This window comes from Emys orbicularis, chromosome 24 (assembly GCF_028017835.1).
Source record: "Emys orbicularis isolate rEmyOrb1 chromosome 24, rEmyOrb1.hap1, whole genome shotgun sequence".
Classification (NCBI taxonomy): Eukaryota; Metazoa; Chordata; order Testudines; family Emydidae; genus Emys; species Emys orbicularis.
In genome coordinates this window covers 12,714,942-12,728,728 of record NC_088706.1, presented here as the reverse complement: position 1 = coordinate 12,728,728, position 13,787 = coordinate 12,714,942, and the positions used below count along the sequence as shown (strand labels likewise).

The 13,787-nt window shown below is 46.6% G+C and overlaps 1 protein-coding gene across 1 annotated transcript in view; it reads right to left on the bottom strand.

The window, feature by feature from the left end:
* The window catches only part of LOC135894090 (calcium/calmodulin-dependent protein kinase type IV-like), a 43,371-nt gene extending 29,786 nt beyond the window's left edge, over positions 1-13,585 (bottom strand). The window contains exon 1 of the mRNA XM_065422122.1: positions 13,488-13,585. Coding sequence (XP_065278194.1) covers positions 13,488-13,585 — 98 coding nt within the window. The remainder of the gene's footprint in view (positions 1-13,487) is intronic.
* Positions 13,586-13,787: the final 202 nt, after the last annotated feature.

Genomic DNA, 13,787 nt, shown 5'->3' with positions numbered 1-13,787 from the left:
GCTAGGCAGGGGCCAAGGTGTGGGAGATCTGGATTGTGGCTATGGGGGAACCAGCTGAGGGTCCAGAGATGTACAGCAGGCTGGACTGGGGCTGTGGGGAAGCTCAAAGGGGGTGGATTTCGTAATGGGGAAGGGGGTCCCTAAATTATATTTGCACCAGGGCCCTCTGGGGCCTTTGTAGGCCGTTGTCTTCTACTGACACTGTAAGCTCCGAGGCAGGGCCGCTGGACCACTGACTTCAGCTGGAGTGCGGGGGGAAACCAGAGTCCGCGATGTCTCCCTTACTTGTGGAGGACCTCGCGCTACAAGCCCTAAGCCCTGATTACCCACCATTCAGATAATGCAGAGTAACATTTTCAAGAGTATCTGGTTTAGGATCCTAAGTCCCGTTTCAAAAGTGGCTGGGGCATTGGCGTCTCTACACTGGAAAGTGTGCATTTAAACTGCAATAACTCTTCCTGAATACCTCCGTGTGTAGACACACTTATTCCTGCTTAGCTTAATCCACTTCCAACTAGGTCCTGATCCGCATCTTTAGGCACCTAAATACCTTTAAACATTTGGCCCTTAGGCACTTTTGAAAATGGGACTTAGGATCCTAAGTCTCTTAGATGCTTCTGGAAATGTGGCCTCCTTGCCTACATTCTAAACTGCACCAGTTTCCCTAAAAGTGTTATTTCAAACCAGTATAAAACCCTGTATGGACACCCTCAATGTCATTTACACTCGGCTTATGCCCATTGTGCTGAACTCCGTTTTGAATGAATCAAAATAGAAACAGGCCGGGTTTAAATCACATTAAGCGTCCACACAAGGTTTTGTCCTGGATTAACTAAATCAGTTTAAAATCATACCTTCCAGTTAAATCCATGCAAGGTTGTGGTTAGACCAGGCCCAAAGCACCTCTTAGGGGTTGTCTCCACACAGAAGTTGCATAGTTTTAACTAGATGATATAATTAAAGCGCACTCCTCGTGTGAACTCAGTTATGCCGGTGTAAAGGCGCTTATAGCCGTCGTTTCATAGCTGCCTCGAATTTAAGGCCAGAAGGGATTAATAGATCTAGTCTGAGCTCCTGCAGAGCACAGGCCATCCAATGTCATGTTGAGCCCAATGATTGCAGTTAAACCAAGGCATTTTAGTCCCCAGGAGACCACCCCGTTACACACCCCAGGCAGAGAACAGGAGGGACAGAGGTGCACCAATGCCCCTGCAATGGCAGGGAATTGATTAGATGAGACATGGCCAGATGATCCCAGCAGGCAATCTACCCCCCATGCAGAGGAAGGCAAAAAAAGTCCCAAACTATGGTCCCAAGGTCCCATAATCTATACTGGTATAGGACACCTTTATATCCATATAACCCATCCACAGAGGGTAAAACTACACTGATAACAAAAAATAACCTCCCTCCCTGTCCTAGTTCTACTGGTACAAAAATCTGTGTATTAAACTGCAGTGAGAGCGAACATCCAGGGGCTGGCATCAGTTTGCAAACCAGGGCAGGCTATAAGCTCTTCAGGCCCAGTGCACTACAGAAATAATAACGAAATCGTCAAGAGGATTATCTGGGAGGACTAGCCCGTGGCCCTTCCCACCCGTCCCCTCTTTTGTGCCTTCACCGCTTACACAGCAGCCAGGAGTGGGTCTCGTCATTCCGAGACAAGGAGTCGGGTGGCTTCTGCACCATGAAAGGCACGCCCGTAGGGTGACCAGATGTCCCAATTTTATAGGGACAGTCCTGATATTTGGGGCTTTTTCTTATATAGGTGCCTAGTACCCCCCACCTCCGTCCCGATTTTTCACACTTGCTGTCTGGTCACCCTACACGCCCGCCATCCTTTAACCAGGAAGAGCTGCCAGGCAAGGAGCTTTGCAGACAAGTCCTCTTCCCGCTAGTCTCGCCTGGGGCCCCTCCAAGGGGGCTCCCTGGGGTGGTTGTGCTTTGCTGGGATGTCACCCTAATCGCCGGGGCAGGGAGTGAATGTGAGCATGCAGAGCAGGTTCAGGAACACACGTGCCAGAGTGATGAGGGCTGGGGGAAGAGCATGGACTGAGCTGTGCCTCTGGGACTGATGCTGGTTATTTTTCCAAGGTGGGTGAGGGCAGTGGCCGCCGCGTAACAAGCTCGGCTGCATCTTTAAGCCACCTCTGTCTCCCGCTCCTGGGCTCTGGTCAGGGCTTCCTGGAAGAGCAGCAAACACTGTCACCCATAGCCTTATGAGGCAGAGAAGTGCTGCTCTTCCCATTGTACAGGGAAAACAGAGGTGACTTGTCCAAGGACACCTAGTATTGCCAGTAGCAGAGCTGCGAATAGAACCCAGGAGTCCTGATTCCCCCTCCCCTCCAAGGCCAGGAACAGCACCCAGGGGTCTTGACTCCCAGTCACCTGCTCTAACCACTAGACCCCCAAAATGCTTTCCCAGTTTTCTGAGGATCAGCAAAATGGTCCAGGAAAGGTACCAGTGTATAAAATTAAGCCACTTCAAGTTACTAAAGGGGAATCATTACGTTTAAAATCCTCCGCAGTGTCAGTCACTTGCCAGTAATTTTTAGATCTAGTTCACAACATCTCCTAACCACTGGACAGTGAAATCAGCCTACTGCTTGTGTGGCCACGGCACAACCTTGCAATTTCAGCTTTGATGCAGGATTCCTCTTAGCAGGTTAATTCCCGCTCCGAGTAATCGAACACATTTTATTACTCTTTGACTTTCTTGTCTTGGGGGGGAATCAAGTGTCAGTTCTGATTCTTTGCCCCCCATATTTATTCTTCCCATTGCACAGATGGTTGCACAGTGACTCAGTGGCAGAGCTAGGAACAGAACCTTTGCACCCTGAACCTATCGCCACCCGTGCAAAGTTTGAATCCAACACCAGACTTTGATGTGTCTCATCCCTCTACCGTTCAAGGTGAACGTTCTGCATGGCTACTTTAGAGCCCAAATCCTGCATTTAGTATAATCATTTACAAATAATCAGCTCAGAGTTTAAGAGATGCTCAGTTTTGCGTGTCAGTCTACACGCAAGAGCCTCTTACCCTTTGTGTTTTCCAATAACATTATCAGTGGCAGCGGCAGGATTTAGACAAATTAGCTACACCCCAGTCAGTCTGTATCGCTGGCCCAGTCTCTGAGCTTCCAGAAAAGAGTCATCTTCTATTTCTACTTAAAGCTCTGAATAAATAACCGTAATCAACCTTGACTGTGAATGGAGATATAATTGTGTTTGTTTTACAGATGACTGGAAAGTGTGTAACAATGGAATTTGTTGAAAAAAGACTGGATTTGCTTCTAATGCGAGTGTACACTTTATCCAATATCATCGTTTGTGGAGGAGGAGCCAAAGACTATGGGCCGAGTTTTGGCCTGGCTATTGTGAGATGCTCCCGGGTCCAGGGCATTCCAGGGCCATCCTACCAGTGCAGAGGGCTCCCCTGGCTGGTGTGCTGCGGGCTCTATGCACACCCTGCTCCCAGCCCCTAGCTGAGGGACTGGATTGGGGGTTGTGATTGGACCAGTGTACTGCCCTGCAGCTGCCCTATTTCCCAGGGGCCAAGGGAAACAAAGTGTAAATTAGAGCAGCCTTGAGGCTGCTCTAACTTACTCCCAGGGCCTCCATAACCCCAGAATACAGCGAGCACAAAGATGGCTGAAAGTCATCCCTGCCCCACGAACAGGTCCAAAATAACTGCAAATCAGGCCTCAAACATGCAGGCATGGCCACACCTCCAGGCTGGCTGGCCCCCTCCCCTTTGTTAGGTCCTCCCAGTCTAACATGCAAGCAAAGCACTCTAGTCACCCCAGTTCCTGCACAGATGTAATTGAAGAGGTTCCCTGCTGCACCTTTTCTCACCTGGGGGCGCCGACACTACTAAGACACAGCAGGATTTTGCATGTTGTACTCAGCGCTGATCGAGAATCCAGCTGCAATTTCTCATCTTACATCACTGAGATGTAGATATTTTAAATTTATACTTATATGACACTGAAAGCTGGATAAAAATCCACATTTTCCCCACCAATAATCAAACAAACATATGAGATTTAAGGCCTTGATCCTGCAAGTCATATCAGGTAGACCCAGGACCCATGTAGATCAGATTTCAGACTCAGGGCCTATCTTTTCTTCCTCACGGCAATATCCTTCAGCAATTAATTTTTACCCGGAATAAACTATTACCTCACTCGCTGGTTGGCCGTTTTTTGTTCAATCCAGTCTGTCTTTGGAACTGATTTGTGCAATATTCCAAAGCCCTCCTCCCCTGCGCCTGATAAATATCACTTGTCTATGCTCGTTTGTCGGATAATGGCCTTGACACCCCGCTTTATGGATTTCCCCCCACTCCCCCTTTAAGCTGAGTGCTGTGATTCACTGTTTGATTAGAAGAAACTATTGGCTACAAATCAGTCTGCAGAAGGCGTTCTGCTCGGTCAGTTTCAATGCACCAGAGGCAGCGTGGCACTAAGTGACAAATGCATGTGGAGAAGGGTCTTCTATCACCCCAGATTACATACAGTACTTGGCGTTTCAAGTTGTGAAAGAAAAAAATAGAGAGAGGCGAAGGACTGACAATACAGACAGAGGGTTTTTTGGGGAAGGAACAAAATTAATTTGATTGAAATCTGGACATTTCAATTGCACCCACATTCGAATCCCCCCACCCCCCGTTGCTATTTCTCTCTAGTGGCTGCACAGGTATGTGCAGGTTAGGAGGTGACAAAGCCGGCTCAGGGCCCCGGATTTGCAGTGGCGGAGTGGGCCGCCGAAAGCTTCCATTGCTAGATAAATAAAACATCCTTGAGTTGGATTGTAAGTTCTTTGGGGGCAGAGGCTGACTTTTTGTTCGGTGTCTGTGCAGCCCGCAATATAATGACGTCCTTGGCCGTGCCGAGAGCTCCTCGGCGCTATCGCAACACAAAGAAATACATAATGGTAAATAAAAACAAAGGCCGGAGCAGGCTATAAATATCCACTCTTACAAAGGCCGGTGTTACAAATGCTTTACTGAAACCAAAGGACACTATCGGAAGGCGCTGAGATACTGCAGTGTTGAGTGCGGTATAAGAACTTACACAGAACACAACAGATCTTAGTTGTGCTGTTGTTTCAAAGTGGTGATACTCAGACTTCAGTGATTCAGGAGCCAAATCAGAGATCAGCGTTACCCAAAAGAGCCACAGGAGGGTGAATTCCGTGTTTCATTGTCTATCGTACTATATATTCATGTTTAAACAGTATGGCAGGGGAAATATTTAGTTGATATACTATTATATATATTCTCAATTCTCACAGCAAAATGACTAAGTATTATTATTTTATCACCTACAATTGGTTAATAACATAGTACAAGCATCCTGATTGGTTAATACCTTAGCTTGGTTAGTAATTAAATCACCCAGCATTTTAATAGCATGTGCTGCAAAGAGCTGCAGGAGGCACATTAAGAGGCCACTTGCAGCTCCCGAGTCTCAGTCTGTGTATCCCTGTTTTAAAGGAACAGAACTATTCCCCTACACTAAACTCAGCAGACCTGAGACTGCTGCACACTCCAGCGCGCAGCTGTAGTAAGAACGACCCAGGTACAACCGGGAGTATGGTACATCCACTTTGCGCCGGGGTGAACAACTGTGTGAGGGGCAGCCTGATGGAGGACTGGGCCCTGGACCTGGCTTGTTGGGCCAAATACTGAGACGGTGCTGAGCCCGTGTGACAATTCCCAAGGACATCACTGACAGCTGCAGGAGCTCAGCACATGATCTGGGCTCTTTTCCCCTTGTCTCTCATCCCTGACGTGTTGGTGCCAAACCTCTCTATCCGCACCCCACCCCCCCGCGCCCTCCCCGCAGAAGGCAGAACACGTGTTTGGGAGGAATTAACTCCTTGACTGCCACTTCTGCTACAGGGCCTCTACAACCCACCTCCATATGCTTGAGTCCTCTCGTAATCCATAAAACTCCCTGAGAATACCCCTTGCCAGTGCACAATTGATGTCAAGACTCTGCATCAGTCCTGCTCCCAGCTCCTGGTATGGGGGCTGTGTTGGAGTATGTATGGAGTGCAAAGCCCTACAGCTGTTGTCTGCTTCCCACAGGGGGCCCGGGGAAACAACATAAGTTACAGCAGCCCTGAGACTGCTCTAAATTACACCACGGGCTGGATGTTGCAAGAATACAGGGAACACAAAAGTATCTTAAAGCCCCCATAATCTCCCAACTCTACCCTCCAAGTGCAGGAATGGAGTAACTGAGAGTCGGCCCCCTGTCTTTGACAAGAAGGGTAACTGACTCATGGAATGGAATCTCCATTGCAGTCAGCTGTAGCCTCCTCTGTTATTATGATCCTTGAAGAGCCCTTGGAACTTAATGCAGATGGATTTTCAAGTTCAAGTATTAGCTTCACATCATTTGCCAGAGAGTAAAACAACCTCCCAAAGTCTATAGAAATGAAATTTAAATTCAGTTCCCTTGGAGCTCATTCATCCTGATTGCTGTGCTATTTTTCTCAGACAAAGCATTAATAAAATCCACGTCTGCGGTATTAATATCTGGCGACACAAAGCCAAGAGCTAACAGACACTCCACTTGTTCTTTGCCTCTGGTTTTTACTGGCAACCTGGGTTTTTTCCTCCGCCCTTCCAGGGTTTTTCATGAATAGAACAGTAGAGCTGGGCAAAAGTTTTCGACCAAAACTTTTTTGGGGCCAAAATGCAGATTTGGGTCGACCGAAATACATCATGAATTCGCGTCGAATTTGCTGAATTGTTTTGGTCGGGAAACAAACAAAATTCTGAAGAAATCAAAATGTTTTGTTTTGATATTTTCCAAAGGGAACGGGTTGATTTGTCAATAAAATTGCCTTCAGTTTTACTTTTAGAAAACATTTTAAAAAGCTCAAAATCTACACAAAACATTCAGTTTGACCTGAAACTATTTTGTTGTTGTTGCTTTCTGACTTGCTGAAAAAGTCAAAAAAATTCATTTCGGATCATCCTGAAACGATTTCCCCTCCAATTTTGCCAAACTGCCAGTGAACCGAAAAACCAGCTCTTTGCACAGCTCTGTCTAGCAGCGCATCTGAGCTGTGGTGAGTGAGTTAAGAGCTTTGTTAGTGTTTCTATTCGAGACTGGGATCCTGTCCTGCTCCCAGGGAAGTCAATGGACTGGAAGTTCTACCACAGCAATGGAATGGGGTCAAACCGTGGAATGCTATGTCAGGATTTAGGCCCAGCAAAGCGCTGAACATTGCCACCTGCTAAATCAAGAGCTGCTGGAGACAACGGGCAAACCCTCATTCACGTGGGGGCGAAACTGACTCCCCATGCACACGGCCAGTGCAAAACCCGTGCAATAGCGATACCCTATTTTGAAGGCTTAAGTGGGGCTTGAAGGCTGCATGTCTTATGCAGTAAGTAACTACAGTATTCCTCTAAAATATTTTTTAAATTATTAAATCGGCAGGTTCATAATCTTATTTGTTTATTTCTACCACTCACAGCGGGACAAAATTCTGTGCAATCATTGAGTTTAATGGAATTGTATGAAGTATGAGGAAGGTTAAGTACCTGGTGTAATTATGGTCAAAACTAGAAAAACAACACATTTAGGTGATCAAGTAACTGGTCCCTGTACCAGCCTCCAGTGGGAGTTCAGTGCAAAAAGGTCTTCAGAATAATTAAAATAATAATAATTAATGGAGATATCCCATCTCCTAGAACTGGAAGGGACCTTGAAAGGTCATCGAGTCCAGCCCCCTGCCTTCGCTAGCAGGACCAAGTACTGATTTTTTGCCCCAGATCCCCAAGTGGCCCCCTTAAGGATTGAACTCACAACCCTGGGTTTAGAAGGCCAATGCTCAAACCACTGAGCTATCCCTCCCCCCATTATTATTAATGTTTAAAAGGGGACTGGATAAATTCATGGTGGCTAAGTCCATAAATGGCTATTAGCCAGGATGGGTAAGAATGGTGTCCCTAGCCTCTGTTCGTCAGAGGATGGAGATGGATGGCAGGAGAGAGATCACTTATGTTCTTATAGTGACCCTGTGCATGGCGGGTGAATCACACCCAACCCCCGTCCAGTGGTGAACTTCCCATTGATTTCAGTAGTGCAGGATTGGGCCTTAAATCAATGGGTTTAGTCACGTGAGTAAAGGCTACTTGTGTGTGTGAAAGGTTGCTGGCTCAGGCTCCGAACATTGAAGAGCTACGAGTGCAAAAAAAAGGAAAGAAATAGCCGAGCTTTTGCTCCAGTGACACGAAGGTTATTGTCGGCAGCTGTGCAGAGCGTTGTTCTCTAAGGGCCTGATCCAAAGCCACCGGTGTCACTAGGTGTCGATGCCAAAGGGTGTTGGATCAGGCCTTAAAATAGCCTGGTGCCTTTGTGGATGGGCAGGGATATGAAGTGAAAACCGACAGAGCTATTTCATTTCCAGTTCTCTACAGCTGCCATTCTAAGGTATATATATGGTCCCCATAACCATAACATCAGAGCACCTCACAACCTGCCAATGCATTTACCCTCACAACCCCCTGGGAGGCGGGGCCTTGCTAATATCCCCATTTTACATATGGGAAATTGAGGCCTGGAGTGGTTAAGTGATTTGCCCAAGGTCACACAGGCAGTCTGTGGCAGAGCAGGGAATTAAATTCAGGTCTCCTAAAGCTGAAGTTAGGTGCCCTAATCAGTGCACCATCCTACCTCAGTTGTTCCTGCCCCTTTCTACTCCTTGCGCATTTCTTGAGCTTCTTGAGCTCATAGCTGATAGCTGAGTAAAGCAAACAGATTTAAAAGCTCTTCTGTGCTTGTGGCCATGATAGGGTTTAACAGGTCACAAGGAAGAAAAAAGAATCAGCTTTTTAAAAGAGTCCCTAATTAAGGATTTACACACACAGGCTCAGTTACGCTTGTTGCACAGATCAGGATAAAAATATAAGCGCTTTAAAACATTCCTAAACTGTGTATTTATTGGAACAGCCCTCAGGACCTATCGCTAAGATTAATGCACGTTTTAAACCTGCCCAATCTCACCTCCACTTCCAAGAAAGAATTTCCTGTGTGCATTTGCAGATTTTTCATTTTTATATTAGGTAGTTTAATAATGACCAGTAAGCATTGAACGGGAAACTCATGAGGCAAGCGAGCTAGCTGGTTAAAAATACAAAGGTTCCTTCTCTAGAAAGCCCTTGTAGGCAACAGTTTGAAACAATGTTGGTCCTAAAACCAAAAATACCCACATCTGTGGTTTGTTGCCCTCCCTCCCTTTTTCATTTTGATCACTAGCAGTAACTACCCAAGGGCAGGGCATTCCCAGGGATTACAGGCATGAGGTTCTCAATTGGTCATTGATCTGCACAACGCTTGGAGATTGCTCATTGTTTTAATCAAACAACAAAGAAGAATTAATTCCCAAGAGAAGCCACTGGGATGACAGCAAAATCTGACTTCCACTGTCCGCTGACAGAAAATTGTCTTCAATAGAGTTGGTCACATTTTCCCTTGGAAGTTTTTTCACAAGGAAATCTAGATTTAAAAAAAAACAAAACACATTTTGGGGATTTTTTGGTGGGGAAAAAAAAAGAATTTCTGGCAAAAAAATATTTTTTCAACATTTTAAAATGGCAAATGTTGAGAAACTGACTTTTTTTGGGGGGGGGGTATTTTTGAAATTTTTTGTTAAAAAATCGTGGGTTTTTCTGACTGTTTTCCAACTGGCAAAGGTTGGACATGTTCATGGAACCAAGTCCGGTTTTCCAGCCAGCACTAATCTGAAGGCTCCTAAATTTGGTCCTGAATTTACCTTGTAGCATCCAGTTATAGTAGACCCAGCCCAAAATCTCGCATTGTTTCTTCCCATGACCCAAATCCCACAATCCTCTGCAACCACAAAGGACCATGGAATATAAGCCCGAATGTCTACACCGCAATTGTATAGCCCCCACAACCCAAGCCCCTTTAAGTCAGCTGATCCGGGCCAGCTGCAGGCGTTTTACTGCAGTGTAGACACACCCAGAGAGTCTCATTTCATTACACAACCCTAACCATGGCAGAGTTGTCTAAGAGTCTCAGCGAGGATGACCCGAGCCCTGCCCTGGATTGTAATGGTCTCATCTTGAGAGACCCAGAGCGCTTGCTAATCCTACTGAAGGCAATTGCCAGTGCTCAGTACTTCTTTGGATCTGACCTGGAATATGCAGCCTTGGCGCAAGAGACTGAAGCTCTAGTCTGCTCACTTCCCCCATCTGAAGAAAGTCCTGTCCCCCAGGTAGATGTACAGGGCTCTGTAAGCACGGAGGGCCTGGTGCTCAGTGGTGCTGGGCATTCACAACCTCCTTTGACAGCCGCATGCCAGTACTTTAGGAAATCAGGCCCTGAGGATTGTTCTTAACCAATGGGAGCTGCAACAGCTAGACACAGCAGGGTACAGGGTTGCCAACCCCAAACATGCACAAATTGCAAGCCCAGCCCTCCAGCCTCATGCGTTTTTGGCTTACCAATGATGAGAATAAAAAAACCCCTCTTTTGGAAAATGATGATGTTGTTTGGTGCATTGATTCTATTTATTTATTTACTTCTGTTGCGGTAGCGTCCAGGAGCCCCATTCATGGACCAGAACCTCCCTGCGCTAGGTGCTGTGCAAACAGTAACCAAAAAGATGGCCCCAAGATCTTACGTTTGTCTGCTGGGTTCTGAGCCTTTAAGTTTCATGTTTGCAAGCTTTTCTCTGCAGCCATGAGGGCTAGAAGCTTGTTTTGTTTAAATGGAAGCTGAGAGTCTCACCTAATCACCTGACTCCAGGAGCAGGCGCTTTTGGAAAAGCACCAAATACTGCAAGACTCGTGACAAAATCATGAGAGTCAGCGACACGTATTTAAGGGCAGGTTTTTAGTTTTACCTTCGCACTTCCTGCCTATGCTTCCATCAGACTTTTATGTTACATGGATGTTTGCAATGCAAATTACTTACAGGCAACTTCTAGAGCTGGTCTAGAAGGCCGCGACCACAGGAGGGCTTCAACATTCCAGCTTCAAACTCGTCTGAACTTTAGGGGGTACTTCCAATCTGAACCAAGCTCTAGAGCTGGGTTTTGCAAATTGCCCATTTCTTTGTAAGGGCCCAAACCAAGGGCCAGCTACTGGTCAGCAGGAGTCTTTCTGCTGACTTCAGTGGGATTTGGATCAGAGAAACTCTGTGTCTACTAACTTACACGACCACACCGGTCTCTCCCATCACTTTGTCCTCTCACTCTCTGCCCCGCCCACTTCGTCCCATCTGTCTATTGAATCACCTAGAACCTGATCGAAAGCCCACTGAAGTAAAGGGGAGCCTTTCCATTGACATCAATGAACCCTTTGCATAGTGTGAGCTCTCTGGGGCAGAGACTGTCTATGTTATTGGTTTGTACAGCGCCTAGCACCACAGGGCCTGGATCCCTGACTGAGCGGCCCCCTTATGCGCTACTGCAATGCAAATAAGAAATAATAAGAAGTGACCCTCGCTGGAGAAAACGATTGCTCAAAAAGACACATTCTAGGGTTTGAAGCACAACGTTTGGCTTACTTTAAAATCTCATTTTTCTCCGACATAGAGACGAGTCTGGAAATTTCACCCCGGCTTGGTTTAGCGCAAGTCCCGACATAAACAAAGCAGGGCACAGGCCCTGCCCGTTATGAGAGCACCGCTCCTTGTTAGGACCTATCAGAAAGAAGTTGCAGGTCTGTCCACTGAATGAGCTCTCCACAGCCGCTGTCATTAGCTTTATAGTCCAGACTGACAAGAGAACTGGTGAGCACCAGTTGTGATGGTGGACAAAAGCCCGGTAGGACTTGGACTGAGACCCACCACACCCATTGCACATCAGCCCCGCAAGGCCCGGGCAGGGAGTAATCACTTTTACAGAACTTCCTTTGCAAAATGGGGCAGATTCAAATCCGAGGCTCTGGTCCTTGTTATCAATTCCTGAACTATCTGGTGCTTAAGGACATAGAACGTCCACACTGGGTCAGGCCAATGGCCCATCTAACCCAGTATCCTGACTTCTGACAGTGGCTGGTGCCAGATGCTTCAAAGGGAACAAACAGAACAGGGCAATTTCAAATGATCCATCCCTTGTCATCCAGCCCCAGCATCTGGCAGTCAGAAGCTTAGGGACATCAAGAGCATGGGGTTGCATCCCTGACTATCTTGGCTAATAGCCATTGATGGACCTGTCCTCCAGGAACTTATCTAGTTCTTTTTTGAACCCAGTTATAGTTTTGGCCTTCACAACATCCTCTGGCAAGGAGTTCCACAGGTTGACTGTGCGTTGTGTGAAGAAATACTTCTTTGTGTTTGTTTTAAACCTGTTGCCTGTTAATTTCATTGGGCGACCCCTGATTCTTGTGGTCTGTGAAGGGATAAATAACACTTCCCTGTTCACTTTCTCCACCCCAGTCATGATTTTGTAGACCTCTCTCATAGCCCCCTTAGCCGTCTCTTTTCCATGCTGAACACTCCCAGTCTTTTTAAACTCTCCTCATACAGAAGCTGTTCTATGCCCTTAATTATTTTTGTTGCCCTTCTCTGTATCTTTTCCAATTCCAATATATCTTCTTTGAGATAGGGTGACCAGAACTGCACGCAGTATTCAAGGTGTGGGCATACCATGGATTTATATAGTGGCATTATGGTATTTATTGTTTTATTATCTATCCCTTTCCTAATGGTTCCTAACATTCTGTTCGCTTTTTCGAATGCCGCTGCGGATGTTTTCAGAGAACTCTCCACAATGACTCCAAGATCTCTTTCTGGAGTGGTAACAGCTAATTTTATTTTTTATTTATTTATTTTTATTTGTTTTTAATTTAGACCCCATCATTTTGTATGTATAGTTGGGATTATGTTTTCCAATGCGCATTACATTGCATCTATCAACAATGAATTTCATCCTCCATTTTGTTGCCCCGTCACCCAGTTTTGTGAGATCCCTTTGTAACTCTTCGCAGTCAGCTTTGGACTTAACTAACTTGAGTAATTTTGTATCGTCTGCAAACTTTGCCACCTCCCTGTTTACCCCTTTTTTACAGGGAGGAGGCACCCCTCCGCCTGCTGAATCATGGCAGAGCTCATTTCTTGACATGCCTAAGTCACTCCTGGAGAAGGTGGGAGAGTAGGGAATAATCTGAACATCAATCAAGAGCCATTGAAGACACTCTACCCTTTACAGGGTCAGGCTCCAGAGAAGGAAAGGCCCAGTCCTATAAACCCTGAACTGATCTCCCTCATCACCTACCAGATATAATCCTGGTCCTGGGCTTGGTTGGCACGATCTAATGAAAACAATTTGCCCCTCTCTCCCATCCATTGGGAGACCCTCTCCACATTTCACTCCAGGCTCTTGACCTACCCGTCCCGTGCACTTGACCCCCAACTGCAAGAGGCACCGTTAGGAGCAAGAGACACAACGCTCACCCACGCCACGAATCAAAATCCGATAACCTCAAACCGTTACCTTCCCAGTTCCGGGCCCATCGTGTAGAAGTCCTCCAGGGCAGAGTTGCGGTGGGACCCGTCAATCCAGTACTCCGCTCCGGGGTTGGAGGTAGGCATGTCGGGGGGCCGCAGAAAGGAATTTCCTGCTAGACGTGGGGCAGAGATTGGAATCTTGCTGTGACTTCCCACCCTCCGCACCTAGTCCAGTGTCAAACATGCAGATGGACTAAAAAGCAGTTCTCGGGATTCTCTGGTGGAATAAAATTATATCCACAAATCTCTGTCCTTACGGACCTGCACACTGGGTTTAGTCAGATCG